Source organism: Canis aureus, chromosome 34, assembly GCF_053574225.1.
Source record: "Canis aureus isolate CA01 chromosome 34, VMU_Caureus_v.1.0, whole genome shotgun sequence".
Lineage (NCBI taxonomy): Eukaryota > Metazoa > Chordata > Mammalia > Carnivora > Canidae > Canis > Canis aureus.
Window position 1 is genome coordinate 15,881,045 of NC_135644.1, and position 17,569 is coordinate 15,898,613.

Below are 17,569 nucleotides of genomic sequence, written 5' to 3' on the forward strand. Positions count from 1 at the left end.
CTTTTAGAGAGAGGGAGGGCGAGGAGGAGAGGAGGGAGAGAAAATCTTATGCAGGCTCCAACCCAGCGCAGAGCCTGGTGTAGGACTCCATCCCATGACCCTGAGATCCCGACCTGAACCAAAATCAAGAGTCAGACATTTAACTGACTGAACCACCCTGGCGCCACCAGGGTGGTTTATTTTTTAATAAATAAAAAAATAATTTATTTTTCTTGAGACCTGCATATCTTTTTCTTTTTAAAAAAATATTTATTTATTTGGGAAAGTATGTGTGGTACAGGAAGGGGCAGAGGGAGAGAGACAATCTCAAGCAAACTTCCCACTAAATGCAAGCCCAATGTGGAGCTTGACCTCATGACCCTACGATATTGAAAAGAGCTAAAACCAAAAGTTGGACACATAACTGACTGAGCCATCCAAGTGCCCTAACTAGCTTCCACGTCCTCTGAGCATGCTTTGAGGCAAGAACTTACATATGATCAGATGACATGTGAAAAGAGAGCATCTTCTTCCGAGTTGTAACATACACATCTTTACTCACACTGACCCAAGAATATTAACCCTGGAGTTTCTTTTTCTTTTGACAATCACTTACCTTGTCAGTGAACCCTATAGTCCTGAAGCAATGCTGAATTGCTTCAAATTGTCTTCTGTAAGACTCCTTGGAAGTTATGTTGTGTATCACCCTTCCAGTTCCATCAGCTATATACCTAAATGGAGTATGACCAAATACAATGAGCACTGACTTGGCAAATAGCCCTCCAAATACCAGGGCATCACTGGGCTCCTTCCTTACAAGGGCATTTCCCTTTCAATCTAATGCTCAAGTGGAATAATGGTGCACACGGCTGAGTAAAATGACTACAGTTAAGTTTCTGAACATTCCAGAAAATGAAAATGCTGAGATGTAGTTCCTGCCATCTCTTCCTGGATACTTCAACTTAAGAGACTATCAGTGCCCAGTTAGGAAAAAAAGTTCCATTTATTTCTAAGTTTTCTCCATGGCTAGTTACACATTCATTAAAAGTCAACAACTAAATAAATAGATCAATCAATCAACTAAAATCCCTGATACTTACCTAGGAGGTTTTTCCTCAGGAAGTCTAAACTCAGAAAGTTTCCTCTGGTGATAAAGACCAGCATAAATATAGTAAAATATGTGAAAATTTTTCTCTCCCCTGAAAAAAGGGGAAAGAAGATATTAATAACATTCTTTCCCCATTTCAAGTAATTTATAGCCTTTCCTTCCTGTGAAAAATATTATCCTATAGCAAATTTGCATTTTCAAATATGCAAATTAAATATGCCACATCCCAATTACAGAATAGTAATAGTGATAGGATTAGTAGAGTAATTGTCACAGTGTCACATGATTGCACACACTTAACTTTCCACAGAAGGAGGTTTTAGAGAATGGAACATTCATACATAACAGCTCAGGTTACACATGTTTACAGATCTTTCTAGTATAGTCCAAGTGACTATGTGTCTGTGCCACATGCTTTCTGTTTGGAGTCTGTGTGACTTAAGAGACAGTGATATCTGGCTTAGAGAGATATCGGGCAATCTCCCTACTTTTAGAGCCCCAGACAGGAAGAGTTAGGAAGCAGAACTGGTCCCAGAGCTGAGGTTTCCACTCTTCCAAATCTGTATTCTTTTAAAGCAATATCCACCATCCCCTAGTATCCTGCTGTCCACCCTTTTATAGGTCACTGTGGCCATGGTCCTTTCAGATATGTGCTCCTCTAAATGTGGTCTATGGCCTGTTGTTAGCCTATGATGAGATAAGGAACTCAAAGTACATGTCTAGACATTTTATAGCAAATGACATTGCCATAATATCCAAGAATATAATAATTTTTTGACAATTCATTTTCATTATGTTTTATAAGGTATTAGTTTACAACGGATTGTGAATTTTTTTAACTGGTCCTACAGCATAGACAGTTTAAAAAGCCCTGTTCTGGATCCCTTTCCTTCCTCAGAGGAGGATAGTCTCTTCTGTTGTTACCCCGGGATTTGGCAAATCCTCACCCTGGCGGATTCAGCTCTGTGGAATGAAATCTTTCTACTTATTCTTTGTTCCCTTCTGCGACATGGGCCCCACTCTTTTCTTCAGTTTCTCCTGGGTATCTTGGTTTTCCTTTGGCCATTTATCCTGTCAACGCTCTTCTAGTATATTTTTATTCCTGCCCTGTATTCTAGATGCCTCTCCTTGCCATTTCTCACTCATTTGTTCCCTTAACTAATAAATTTACCAAGTGCCAGTCATGGTGGGCACTGCACCAGATGATACAGGGATACAGGTCTAAGAGGATTCATGCCCTATGGAGTTTTTCTTCTAGTGACAGACTGAGAAGAAACAAAGAAACTTGTGATGTGGGCTTTGAAACAAACACAAGGCTGAGATGAAGAATAATGTTGGGAGATGAGGGCTATTTATGTCAAGTCAGGAGAAGGACTCTCTAAGGAAATAACACTTAAGCCAAACACTGAAACATGAGTGGGGGCTGGGAGGAGCTACAGAAAGAAAGGGAAAAAGCATTCCAAAGACAGGGAGCAATATATACACAAGGGCTCACATAGAACAACAACAAAAAATGCTAGTGAGAAGGGCTGGGCAGGTAGGCAGGGCCAGCCCACCTCAAGCCTTGTCAGGCCATAATGAGGACTTTGTTGATTAAGTAATTAGAATTCTTTGCAGCATTTTAAACTGGAACCACGGTGAACTATAAGTGCATGACATGAGTAGGTCCGTATTTAACCAGGTGCATTTTAGCTGCAGGATGAGGACTAGACTCTAAGAAGGATAGATGCAGAAAGATCAATTAGGAGATCCAGGTGAGAGAGCAAGTAATTTGGATAGGTAGCAATGATAGTGATAATGGAGAACAAGAGTAAGCTTAAAGATATATTTGGAGGAACAAGTAAAAGAACATCCTGAGAGAATGAATGAAGGTGGTGAGGGAAAGAGGTCTGGAGTCTACCTCCTAGGTATCTAACCTGAGCATGCAGGGATGAGGGCATAATTTTAAGACAGTAAAGCCCCTTCAGGGCTTTATGAATCAGTATGCCTAGTACAAATATCACTTATTTTTTTTAACTCTGATAAATGTGCAGGCTTCAGCTGGACCCATCTTGGTCTTGCCTTCTTATAGTTTTTTTTTGCAGATTTCCCTAGTTCTCAATTCTTTTGAACACTGCCTACCAATACCCATTCCTTAGCATAAATTCGATTTAGTTTTCATCCTTGTATCTATCAGGTTTGGCTAGGTTTTGTTGCAATAACAAACATCCCAAAGATCTTAGTGGCTTAACTCAACTTAGTGGTTACTTCTTGCTCAGAATACATGTCCCACTGAGGATCAGCAAAGGGAAGGGGGTGAACTCATCAATGTCACTCATGGGCCCAGGCTGATACAGTAGCCACCATCTTACACTTTGCCAGAGGGTCTTGCCATTGTTCATTTCCCATAACTGGTCATATGACCACATTCACAACCTCAGAGTACCTAAAAGGATAATTCTACATGTGCCTAAAAGGGAGCAGACTGAAAGGGTTAGGTGAACAGGACCTGCACAAGTCCCTATTTTCTCCCCTCATTCAATATTTCCAGTTTATTTTACCTCATTACTGCTATCATATTGAATAAATTTAATAATAATAATGTATGGTATATTAGATACCTATTATGTTTCAGATTCTATATTTGATATAAATCATTTATCTCATTTGATTCTCATAACCACCCTGTACGGGTGACTTTATTATGCCCTTTTTTGCATATAAGGAACATAAGGTATGAGGATATTATATTAAGTGACATATACAATAAGTGACATAGCTCTGATTGGAACCCTCTTCACATTTTCTTTATAAAAGAACAGTTTACATTTGAACACAGAAAACTGTATTTTCCATTCTGTCAGAGGTAGCTCTGTAAACTTTAAAACCACCCTAATTTGGGGAGAAAGAAGCAAGGGACCTCATAAAAATTAACTAAGAAGCCACAGGGAAGCTAAAGTAACTGTCTTTTTTTTTTCATTTGTTGAATTTGCATGCCAGCCCCTACTTTGTGAGGACACTGCAAATGTATGACAGAGGAGGATGCTTGAGTTCCTACCCCAGAACAAAGTGCTGTGGATTCTCTTTACACAGTAGCTTTTAGATTCATCAACTTCTCTCCACTTCTCTCTTTACTGCTGATAACTTAGTCCAGACCAACATTCTATCTCACAGAGATCTGGCAACAGACAGTCTCCTAATGGTCCCAACACGATCCCTATTGCATCTCCTCCAATCCATTTTCCCCACTGAAGCCAGAGCAATCATCTGAAATGCAACTTGGGTTTTGTGACTCCTCTGCTTGAAAACAGTAAATGGCTTCCTACTACTTTTATTTTTTTTAAGATTTTTTTATTTATTCATTCATGAAGAGACACAGAGAGAGAGAGGCAGAGACACAGGCAGAGGGAGAAGCGGGCTCCATGCAGGGAGCCCGAGGTGGGACTTGATCCCGGAACTCCGGGATCACGCCCTGGACTGAAGACAGCACTAAACTGCTGAGCCACGGGTTAGCATGCCCTGCCTTTAGAATATGGTTCAAAATCCCAGCCTGCATGATCTGCTCTCAGGCTCATCATTGCCTATCTCCCTGGTTGGAAGGAGCACCACCTTGCTGGCTAACTCGTAGTGATCTTTGTGTCTCAGATTAACTATCTCATACACAGGAAGCCCTTCTCTTCCTGGACTAGTCTGTGTGCCCTTCCTTCTATTTTACCTTCATAGCACCTTATATTGTTTCCTGGGATTTATCCTAATGGTTCTACATTTAAGTTTATTTATTTAATGTTTGTGATCCTCCCTCCGCCATCTCCATCCCCCATTTACTCTGAGCTCCATGAGTACTGTGACCTTGTCTATTTTGCTTACTCTCGCAATTCAAGCAGGGAGTACAACACTAGCATACCATAAGGATTCAGGGGATAATTACTGAATAATACATGGTGGACCAAGCTCCTGAGAAAGTCTGGTGTCCTGCAATAAATATAAAAAGCATGGCTAGCCCCCTAATAACACATACCATACAAGGCACTTTTTAAAGTAATTTTATTTTTTTAAGATTTTATTTATTTATTCATGATAGACACATACACACACAGAGAGAGAGAGAGAGAGAGAGAGAGAGAGGCAGAGACATAGGCAGAGGGAGAAGCAGGCTCCATGCAGGAGCCCGATGTGGGACTTGATCCCAGGTCTCCAGGATCACGCCCTGGGCCAAAGGCAGGGGCTAAACCACTGAGCCACCCAGGGATCCCCTTAAAGTAATTTTATATAAATGAACTCATTAATCTTCACAGCAAACCCATGAGGTAGGCACTACTAGCATCTCCATTTCACAGATAAGGCACAGAGAGGTTAAGTGACATAACAAAGGAGAGCAAATGTGAGAACCAGCATTTGAATCCAGAGGTCTCCATACTATTGATTACTATGCTAGACTGCTCTACTTAAAATCATTTTTTTCTTTTTTCAATCTAGGGGGAAAAATAAGTATGTGGAATATTATCAGTGTTTTTTTTAATAAACAAATTCAATTTTAAGGTATCTAATGAATTTTTTAAAAGACTTATTTACTTATGGGCGGGGGAGAGGGAGAGGAAAGAGAGATAGAGGGAGTCCCAAGCAGACTCTACACCAAGCACAGAGCTGGACTCGGATCTCCATTTCAAAACCCTGAGATCATGACCTGAGCTGGACGCTCAACCAACTGCATCATCCAGGTGCCCCAGTACCTAATGATTTTTAAAAGTATTCACAATGTTGTTAAATTCTACCTAGTACAGCCAACTCAAAAGAAATGAGTGTGCTAATCCCAGAGTACTCCCACCCCAACCCTTTGTATGTGGCCTGCAAACATCTTTTAGGTAAAAAATTACCACTTATCCTTCAATTAAATAATTTCTTTTTCTTGGGCAGCTTGGGGGTGGGGATGGGGCCAGGGATGCTAAGAACAAGGGTGAAATGGAGCCATTAAGATTACCAAAGCCTCCAAAAAAAAAAAGAAAAAGAAAAAGAAAAAGATTACCAAAGCCTCTTGGTCTACCTTGCAAAGCAAAAACAGAGTCATAAAATAATGCACCTACACTGCCTGTTTTATAACTCTGGATTTTTCAAGGAGATATTCAGATATTCTTGCCCCCATCACAGCTCCGGTTGGTGTAAACATCATTTCCAGATATTTTCCAAAACGGCTCGAATTGTCATTGATGGCAGTGCATGCATTTCCAAAGGCTTCCACCAGAGAGTTGACTTGCAGAATTTTCTCTCTCAAGGTCTGATTATTGGCCTGTGCCAAACAGACAACAGTCAAAAGGAGCTTCCAGAAATATTACCTTAGCAAAATTGCCAGGGACCCCTCCCTACCCCCAAAATTCACATTATCCTTTCGGGAAGAACTTGGGGAAATTAGCACCAACCACCAGCACTGTCTTCTCAGATGAGCAACTCCCCAGGGGCACAGGCATCAGATGAGGCCAGATTAGGTTATCAATTTTTTTTTAAAAATTGCTTTATTTATTCATGAGAGAGAGAGAGAGAGATGGGCAAAGAAACAGGCAGAGGGAGAAGGCAGACTTCCTGTAGGGAGCCTGATGCAAGACTTGATGCAAGGACCATGGGATCATGACCTGAGCCAAAGGCAGACACGCTCAACCACTGAGCCACCCAGGTGTCCCAGGTAATCAATTTTTATATCCAGCCACACTTCACTTATAATCCTTGACAGATAAAATGCCCAAACAGTTTAGAAAGAGTTTTAAATAGATCCCATAACTTTTCTCAGGCATCCATTATAATATTCAATAAACTTTATTTCTAAAAAGTACTCCTTAAATGCTATCCTAGTCTCATAATACACTAGTTCTGAGTATAAGTAACTGCTAGACCACTTTTCAGGTCAGTCCTTCAATGTCCATTTCACCAAGCTAAAAATTTCCATTTTTCCTTCAATGTTTGCTCAAAGATTTCTATTTTCCAATCCTTTAAGTGCCTTAGTGGCTGTCCTTGATCTTGTTCCTAGTGGTTAACCACTTTTATTACTTAATGGCTAAATGTTTCTATTACATTCAAAACATGAAAAATTAATTTCTGATAATCTAGTAAATTCATGCTGGCATTATTTTCCTCACTATGTGAAAGAAGGATGGCATGCTGACATCTTAAGATGCCTAGCTATCGGGAAGTAAACATAATAAAGATGGGAGGTTTTTATGTTACCACTAATGAAAACCAGCATTTCCACCATTTATAAAATATGCAGTGATGCTGCAAGGATTTGAACCATGACACACAAAGCAGGGAGTCCATACCTTTCCCAAGAAAGTCAAATGCTGAACAATCAGGTGGGCACTCTCTGTCTTCCCAGAGCCACTTTCTCCACTGATGACAATGCACTGGTATAGAAAATGGGAGTGAGAGTGGAGCATTCATAGCACAGTAAACAACCTGTATGCTCAGCGATGGCTTTCACAATATATCCACTACTCTACTCCTTAATTTTTCACTGGACGAGGTATCATAGGAATCTTTCCATTTGCATACACTGAGAGCTTCTTCCACTTTTCCACAGCTGCTTGTTTCACTGTACAGATGCACCACAGTCTATTTAACCAGTCTCATGTTGACAGATACTCCTTATGTTATTACAAGGAATACTGCAATGAATAACCCTATATATAGGGCATTATATTTACACGTAGGTTTTCCTGTAGAATAAATTCCTAGAAATGGGTTGTTGAACTAAAAGATAAAGACATTTGTAAATTAGATATAGTACCAAATTGCTTTCTTAAGGACTGGACCAATTGGTAAAAGTGCCTATTCTCCTACAGTCTCACAAATAGGGTATGTTGGATTTTTGCCAATCTGAAACCTAAAACAATGGTCTCTCAGTAGTTTTAATTTGCATTTCTTTTATTATCAGTGAGGTTGATCTTTTCATATGTTTAAAATTATTCATAAAAAAAATTATTCATATTTTCTTTTTTGTGACCAGCCCATATCCTTGGACAATTTTCTTTTTTTTTTGTAACACTGAACTTTTTATCATTCCTCCCTAGCAGCTCTTTAGGTATCAGGAGGATTAGTGGGTGTGGCAGAATAAAAAACCGTGTATTTGGTCTTTGTCTCTGGTTCCTGCCACAGAGGTCCTAAGACTCTTGGAACTTCCTGAATCATAGGGGCAACAGGACCATCTTTTGTAATTTACAAAAAAAAAGTCCCTTTCAACCAAACCTATGCTAACCAGATGGTTCAAGGTAGGACCCAGGATAATTTTCCTATGGATGCTGGTCACCAGAAAGACCAAATACATGATGAGAGTGGAAACTTTCAGCTCCATCATCCCAGCTGCTTGGGAAGACAGAGGGGCTAGAGATTGACTGAGTCATAAAAATTCTTAAACAACAAGATTTAGAGAGCTTCTGGTATGAACACTTTGAGATGCTGGGAGGGGACATGCCCAGAGAAGGTATGGAAGCTTGGCACAACCTCTCTCCCCTATATCTTGCCCTGTGTAATCTCTTCCATTTGGCTGTTCCTGAGTTATATCCTTTATACTATGCCAGCAAATTTAAGTGTTTAAAAAAGTGTTTTCCTGAGTTCTGTGAGTCATTCTAGTAAATGGTCAGACCCACGGGTGGTTGTGGAAACTCTGGAATTTGTGGATTGGCAGAAGTGTGGGTAGCCTGGTGTGCCACCCTTTTTGTGGCTGGCATCTGAAATGGGGGCAGTCTTTGGGACTGAGCCCTAACCATGGGGTTTGTGCTAACTCTGGGAGGTGAGTGTTAGAATTGAATGAAATTGAATTGGTAGACATCCAGTTGCTGTTGCAGAATCAAAGAACTGGTTGGTGTTGGAAAAGACACAACCTTCAGTGTCAGAAAAGAACACAGTAGGGCAACTTCTCAACTTGAGAAATACATGTATCTCTCTCCACTGACTTCCTCTCTATGGAATCCATGGTCATTTCACAAGTTTCTGGGAAAGGTAAGAACTTAGAGAAGCCAAGTTTCTAACCTATAGTCAATCCATGTTTTCTATTTTGTAAGTTGCAGTGTTATAGTTTCAACTATTCCTCAGCAAACCCAAAGCTGGGACTTTATAGGTCTCAGGAAACTTACACATGGTAACTCTCACATAAAATTTTCCCATCAACTTTATTACTTATATCTCAAACAGACTTAAACACACAAAGGAAAATACACATACTGAATGTAAAGGAAGGATCAACGGTTGGATATGTTACCACCTTGAGTTGAAGGTCCAGAAAAGGAAGCTGTATAGGTGAGGTTTGGGTTTAATTAGAATTAAGTTTAAAATCTGTTCAGTCTTTACCAAATCCACCACGATTTCTCAGCAGCTAAATGGTGTGGGGCTCAATCACTGTCAACCTGTATGCAGTATTTCATACAAAAAGGACTGAACCATGAAAATTCTGAAACCTTAATAAGAAGGAATTTCATTTATGTCATTCTACATTCTGTTTTTAGTATAGTCATTGCCATGTAATCAGGTTTGTGTTGGCTCTATGTTCTCATATTCATATTAGAAACATTCTTATTACATTTTATCAGGGAAAATGAGTGCTCTTGATGTGAATTTTTCATGTTACCCAAAAGAATTTTCATGTTCTCCAGCTGCTCTAACTTTATCACTGTTCCTGTTTCACTACCTACTATTTCATGTCCTATTTCCTTGGACCAGCACCAGCAACAAGAATGGAGTTTTCCAGAAAACATAAGAGCTGCAAAGGAAGAAAGAATACATTCCACTATGTAACTTGGCAGGAAAGGAAGGAGAGGTTTTACCTGGTCTTTGCTGAAAGTAACCATACATTGGTAAGCAGCATCTGCTGATGCAAATATGTGGGGGGGATTGGAGGCACGTCTCACCCCATGATAAAGTCTGGAAAACTGAAGAAAAAAATTATTAATTTAAAGAAAATATCTAATGCTCCAGTACCTGTTGCCCATGAAACCAAGGCTTTGTCACTTGTTAGGGGAATTGTAGTATCAGGAAGGGAGTAGAGCCACAGGCTCTGAAGTCTGCAGGCCTAAGTTCAATTTCCAGTTCTTCACTGACTAGTTTCATGAGTTTTTGCAAGGAAGTTAACTTTGCCATGCTAAGTCTCCTCATCTGCCCAACAGCTTTAATAATGGTGCCTGCCTCACAGGATAATGAGAAGTGAGATAAGCTAGTACCTGGTAGGTAGCAAGCACTAAATGAATGTTGGCTATTATTGTTGTATCTTGCTCTAAAAAGTTGCCCCTGAAATATAAGAATTTCTTCTGTGTTGATTATCTGCAGGTTGGGCTAACACCGCTAAAGTAGCATACGTTTGTTCTCACTTTTCCCTTTTCATTTTCCCTTGTGGTTTTTAATTTCCTATTAAGAAGCAACATATTCTAATAGCACTTCTTACCTGTGGAGAATATATGCTTAGATTCTGGAAGGGGTTTAAGGCAATTAAGATGTCTCCAACATAGGTGTAAATGAGCAAGTCCACATAACGCTTTTGCAACTGACGAATAATTGTATCCTAAGAGGAGGATAAATGGTACTGAGAGTAAACATTATTTCCAACCAAGAAAGAATTAAAAAAATAACAAATTTAGTCTTATGAGAATGCTTTCTTATAAAAGATAAAAGTCATCAATTTGAATCATACTATGACCCGAAGGATCCTAAATGCAGATATTTGCTTTGGAAGAAGAAAAAAAATAGGAATATACTGAAAGAATTAGGCCCACTTAGCACCTGCTAAAGGACACTGAGATATCCAACAAAGGTTTTGTTATTATGAAAAACCTGTCTTACCCGAAACAAAATGTTCTACTTAGAATTTTATTTGATAGGCCATTCCTATTGATAAAGTATAGCAAAAAACAGCAACTTCATTTCTCAAAGCAGTACACTTGAAATTTATGCAGTGGGAATATGGAATTAAACACTTCCATGTTACACTTTAGTGATTCATGCATTGTAGTTACAGGTCTCTAGAGTTATAATCAGCAAAAGCAGTTCCAGTGCAATTAACAGCTCTATTAAACATGCATACTTTAAATGGGGATTATCACAGTTTTCAAATTCAAAATTCAAGCTATATTATCCTTCACTATTTCCCTAAATAAAGCTACTCTTTATGAAGAACACACAACTATCTTGATGTAAAAATTAAACTGCACTTTCTCTAAAACAGAAAATAATTTCTGGTGATTTAATAAATAATTTAGGCTCACAATATAAAGGGCTTTATTGGAAAAAATGCAAATCCTTTCCTCTTCATCATTTAGGACATTTGGGGGACTATAAATGAACACAACATGGAATCATAGTCACAGCAACCAAATGCTCCCTCAGCTTCACCCCAAGGCTATACAAACAATTAAATTTTCAAGTGACCTTAGGAGAGCATGTCTACAAGAAAAAGGTCAGACCATTCACATGAAACAAATGTCATCGCTGAGAATTGCCTACTAAATATTTAGTACCTCATCCAGAACCTCTAAATTCACCAAATCATCCTCAAGGCAGTATTTTTCAGCATTTTCCACGTGATAGGGTCTTCTGGTATGCATTCTTTCATGCCTAGAAATTTATCCAGAGAATATTACAGTTAACACAGTATAAAGTGTAGCAGAATGTAGACAATGAGAATGCTTCATTCATAATCTTACCACATGATATGCTCAGTCAGAGACTTCAGAGATGGGGAGAGGAAGAGCAAGTCCAGGTCCCCAAGCTGCAGGGCCCTCTCCCTGTTGCTATAGAGCTATCAGGAGTAAGGTGAGCTCCAGACCTCAAGCCTGCCTTCTATTACAGTGAGGGATATTGCCAAATGGGCCCAGCTAATACTTCTATTCGTTCTTAAATGCAAAGCAGCTTTTCCAGAAATAAATATCTCATGTTCTTTCTGTTAATGGTCAGGTATATAGTTCTCACCCAGGTACTATCCTTGAGGTCCTCTCATGCTATCCACCAGTATCAATTCCAACTTTTTGAAAAATATTTAAAACTGCAGAAAATTTTAGAGAATAATATAGCAAATATCAAGGAATCAAAATGTTTATATTTTACCTTATTTATTTGAAATCCCTTTGTTACCAATATTTCATCCCACTCCCCTTTCCTGAATGACTACTATTTGTTGAGTATCCTTCCAATCTATTTTAAAATATTGGTCATATATGTGAGCAAATACATATTCTATGTTAGTTATAAAAATGATATACTGTTTCATTCTGTAAAATTGTTTTTTCCCCACTCAATGTTGTAATTTTTTTAACTCTATACATGGACATACACATACATATCCATATTTCAGTCTCTTTAATCACTGGGTTATATATATTACACCATATGAATATATGCCAATTTGTTTACCCAGTCCTGTGATCATCAACACTTAGATTGATTCCACTTTTTTCCTATTAGAAACAAAACACCACTCAGTATCTTTATATGTATACCCTTGTCTATATATGTGAGATTTTTCTCTGAGAGGGCATTACTCTACAGACATTTAAAAAATTTGGTTGGCACAAATAAAAAATAAAAATAAAAAACTTAGTTGGCAAGCAACACTAATCTCCTTTGGCAAACCAAAATATAGTTTTTGAAGGTATAAAATTAGTTCAAGTCAAAGTAGACTTTCCCATAATTTCTGCATAAAGGTATCACTACTCCATGTGGTATAGGGGGAAAGAGGTAGCTAGGAAGTTAAAACTCTGGGTCCTTGTTTCAGGGTTCTGAGGAATGTCTCGTGGGCCACTTAGCAATTCCCTTAACAGCCAGCATGGCAGTTTGCTGCTATCTATAAACAGAACCTCTCATGAGTATCTATCTCGTGGGGTAGGATGGGGGAGGCTCGGGGCGAGGGGGGGTGGTGCTGTGAAAGTAATACAGTCATGGATATACAAATGCAAAAGAGTTGAAAAAAAATGTACCAAGTACTACTGTTACAACCTTGTCAAAATTTGGAATCAACAATTTACACAACTCCACATATTACTCAAAATACCAATAACTAAACAAAATCACATGTAAAATGCCTTCGAGGTACCGTCGGTTCAGCAGTACCACCACACAGTATGTCACTGTCACCTTTTATGCTCACCATCATCACAGCTTCACAGGACCCAGTTTTATTTTGCCAGGCCCCAGAAGTTAGTTTTACTGAACATTTTGCTGTAAGTACCATGTAGGCATCATGGCATCCTTTTGTGCGCTCTGTCCCTTGTTGTGTGCATTTCACAGAAGTAGGTAAAAAGAAAGAAGCAAATTCAATAGCTCTACATATTAAATCTTGACTTTAAAATATGATAGAGATGGGCAAAGAAAACACTTTTTTCCTCCCTGCCTGTTAAATTTTACTTCCCAATTCCCATAATTGATAGATTTGAAGAAGGGGTATTTGAAGCATGGTATTAGTCATTTCCAGTGCTGGAGCCAGTTTTGCTGCTAATTCATATAGAGATCCAAAACAGCTGAAGCTTAATTTTATTTAATAAAATCAAACGTACAACCTAAGCATTTTAAAATTATTAAACAGAAGGCTTTATTCATCTGTGCTGTAATATATAATAGCGATGTCAAAGAGAAATCAGATTGAACTAAAATACAAACTTTTACTAAAACTCAACTGCTGCCTGCTTTTGGCTAGCAACTTTGCTAAATAAAACAGCAGAAGGGTGCATATTTTCCGGCCAAATCCCCTTCATGTAAAACCTAAGCATTTTTTTTCCTTGAAGCTCATCATGAAATATCATGACACATTTTTTAAGAAAACTAAATTTTCAACATATTAAATACATCTAATTAATCTTCCTAAATCCTTACCTTACAATTGTATCAAATAGGCTAAGTTAGAGTTTATTCTATACATCTTCAACAAAGAAAATGAGGAATTAAAAAAATCATCCACAGATCTGGTTCAAGTCAAGATGGAGTAAGCACTCTCCACTCTACCTTCCTACTGAATACAACTAAATATCCTAGACAGAAAGCACAGGCCTTTCAGAAGTAAACATAACAGGAAGACTGGGGAAATCAGAATTTCAAATACCACTGAATCAATGGCAAGTTTCCCACGGATTATTTTTTTCCTCCAGGAACTCCTGACCCGAACCACATACAGGGATGTCAAGTTTCATACTAGATGACATTTTTATAGCCAACCAAAAATGCAAATACTGACAAAACCTCACTTGTAATATCACAAATAAATAAACTCGAAATAAAGTTGTGACTTTCAAGGTGAACATGTACAATGTAATACCACCAGGATCAAAACTGTCATCTTTTGAATCTTGCAGCAGATTGTCTATATACCAGTACAGATTTAATTTCCAGGAATCATGCAGATACTGTCTGAAAATCTGAGCCTGATTCTCATAAAAATCTTCCCCTTTTAATATTTTATAAACAACTTTTAAAAGATTTCACCTGCTATGATTAGCCACATATGGTCTCTTCCCACGTTTGTTGGCAATCAAATTCCTTAGACTTATTTGCTTCCAAAATTGAAGCAGGCAATCTAGAAATTGATGTTGGTGCAAGATATTTCCACTCTATCAAGACAGATTCATTTTTTCAACCAGTGGAAAAAAAATATCTCTTAGCCCCATCTCTGCCTTCCCCGACTAGTGTTCTGAAACTGCCACCTGCTCCATTTTCCTTTGGAGTCTTCTGAAGACAAAAAATTACTTATTCCAGTTCTTACCTGTTTTTAAAAAATTATCCTGGACTTTACATAATATTAATAAAAAGTATTATGTTGTTTTATATTTGTCTATTTCTAGTTGAAACTAATAAAAATAATTTGGTTTAAATTTTTTAGTTTTCTTTCATTAAATGATTTGTCGTCATCACTGGTCATTACCAGCTTAAATTTCCTTTAAATTCACATGCTCCATCTAGTGCCTTACTTGAGAATAGCATCTATTATCAATTTTTGCTGAAGAATTCTTAATGTGAAAATTACAAATTTCCAACTACAAGGTACTTGGATTGAATGTTTCAAAGCTCAGAGAAATGGATAAATAGGTAAGTGGATGGATGAATAGCAAAAGGCATTCTATTAAATCAAAAGGATAAGTTTTAACGACTCAAAAGACATTTTCAAATCCCAGCAAAGTCCATACTGCTTTTTGCTAGATTCTTACTTGTTTTTATGAAGCTCTAAATATGTTGGCTGCAAAGCCTGACTTCCTAGACAAATAGAGTTTGTGGGAGGGTGGGGGTAAAGCTTAGAAAAGAAGAAACTCAAAACTCTGGGTTGGGCTGTTTCCTGGAATTTGGGGATGGTGGGAGCTGGTAGGTAATGAGTAGGACTGACCTTAGGTTTCAGGGATCAGGAAAAGGAGGATTGGTGTCAGAATTCCTGGCTCAGGTAAGAGGGAAACAAGGGTAAGTCTGAAACATCAAGTCCAAGGAAATGGGTGGAGAGTAAGAACTGGATCTGAAGAGTAGGTGAGATAGGCAGAGGCTAACAGTTCCTATAAGACAAGGGTAGGCACAGATGAGGTAGAAGACGGGAGATACTTTGGAATGTCTTAGATCCAGCCCATGAGTGAGAAACAAGCTGTAGAGGGTACCAAGCTGGTTCAGACACGGGGCATTGTTCTCTGGGAATAAATCCCTGAAGTACTGTTGCCTTTACTATAGTTTCATCTCTATGCCTGCATTATGGGTAACCTCATTTGTGTATGATACTCTTTAATATCTCATCAATGGGCTACAGACTTCTCTGTTCAAGCTGCTGGCCATAGGAAGATTTTGACAAATATTATATATTTTGTCTGAAAGTAATTCCTTAATCCCTAGCCTCTTCCCATCTGTTAACTATGCCCATGGAAGCAGTGACTTCCATGTAAGTAGGTCAAAATGGGGCTTCACATAGGTGCAGCAGGATGCGTTCTTCCCTTTACCACCAACTATGATGAAGAACAAAGCAAAAGAAGACCCTCTAAATCATAACTCAGGATGGGAAGGAAGTAAAACTTTTTAGCCTACTAATTACAGAAGATATGCTAGTAAAGAGAGATTCAATGCTGTACTGAAAAATGTCTGATGGCATTTTAGGAACAGTCATGCTGTGACAGGACCATTGTGAAGGATACCTCTACAACAGTTCCTCCACACTCAGGCTCAGAGCCCTCCCCTCCATCCAAGAGTAGAACTGGAAGGAATGGAGAATGACTAACTCTTCCATCAGATTCCACATACAAAAGGAAGTAAAATCTGTTGAAGGTGGAGAAAAAAGGGGGAAAGAATAGAAGTAGTAAGAAAAAAGGTCCAGGCTCAAAAGTGGTGGTCCTCAAGATTCTAGGACAAAGGCTTTGGTGGCCATGGACAGAGTTGAGGCACAACTTGACAAGTTGGATAGATCAGAGGAACCTGAAAGTTCAGAGGAACTCCCTTATCACCACATTCAATGCATTCTACCCATATAGTGAGGAAACTATTACTCAAAACTGGAGAAGTAGTACTATTATATTTCTTCCAAATCATTATTTACATTTCAATATATCCTTTGATAGCAGAGCTAATGAAAGAGAAACTTTTATTTGACTGTAACTATATAATCATGGACCTAAAATGAGAAAAAACAATGGCAGACCATCTAGGTGTGATACCATTTTACTGAGAGTCAAATATGGGTAGAGATACCACCTAGATAACTTTAACTACATGAGCTCTATCTTGACCTAGAACTTAAGTTTTTATCTATCAAGCAAACATTACAATACATTGATTAAAAAATAGAGTTGTTTGGATGGAAATCATCGTAACTCCCAGTTTTTCATCTAAGCATGATTTTGGCCAGAATTCCAATCAATCAGCATCTTATCATCAGTCATAAATTTGATATACTCACCTTCTCTAGGCAGCAAGAATCAGTGACTACATCAGAAAATTAAATATTAATTTATTCACTCAGTTACAGACATATAGATAGATAGCAGATACTAATTATATTGGTGTGGATTTATTTCTTGTCTGTTAGGAGAACAGGAAGCACTTTAATCTCTTTTGTGTCATGTATCTTCAGCACTTGATAAAGTAATCATTCAGAAGTCATTCATTTAGGGGTGCCAGGGTGGCTCATTTGGTTAAGCATCTGCCTTCGGTTTAGGTCATAATCCCAAGGTCCTGGGATGGAGGCCCTCATTTGATTCCTAGCTCAGTGGAGTCTGCTTCTCCCTCTGCCCCTCCTCCTGCTCATGCTTTCTCTTTCTCTCAAATAAATATAATCTTAAAAAAAAAAAAAATTCATTCATTTACATAAAGAGTCCAGGAGCTCATGAGTGTATGTATTATGTTAGATGTGAATATATATGCATGTTTGAAGGTAAAAGAGGAAGCAAATGAGCAAGGCTTACTGGAGAAGGCTAGACAATTAAGCAGTGAGAAATCTGTTTTTAAAGGTCACTGCACATTGAAAAGAAAATCAGAAAAGCTGAGGTAATTGTTTTAACCAGCCTCAGGCAAACTGCAAAAGTAGAA

The 17,569-nt window shown here is 38.4% G+C and overlaps 1 protein-coding gene across 1 annotated transcript in view; it reads right to left on the bottom strand.

Annotated features, from left to right (window-relative positions):
* MYO3B (myosin IIIB) overlaps positions 1 to 17,569 on the bottom strand; it is a 404,571-nt gene that overhangs the window by 222,521 nt on the left and 164,481 nt on the right. The window contains exons 11-17 of the mRNA XM_077883392.1: positions 11,554 to 11,650; positions 10,485 to 10,601; positions 9,871 to 9,975; positions 7,372 to 7,455; positions 6,148 to 6,350; positions 1,080 to 1,178; positions 596 to 710 (exon numbers count right to left, since the gene is read on the bottom strand). Of these exons, the coding sequence (XP_077739518.1) occupies positions 596 to 710; positions 1,080 to 1,178; positions 6,148 to 6,350; positions 7,372 to 7,455; positions 9,871 to 9,975; positions 10,485 to 10,601; positions 11,554 to 11,650 (820 nt within the window). The remainder of the gene's footprint in view (positions 1 to 595; positions 711 to 1,079; positions 1,179 to 6,147; positions 6,351 to 7,371; positions 7,456 to 9,870; positions 9,976 to 10,484; positions 10,602 to 11,553; positions 11,651 to 17,569) is intronic.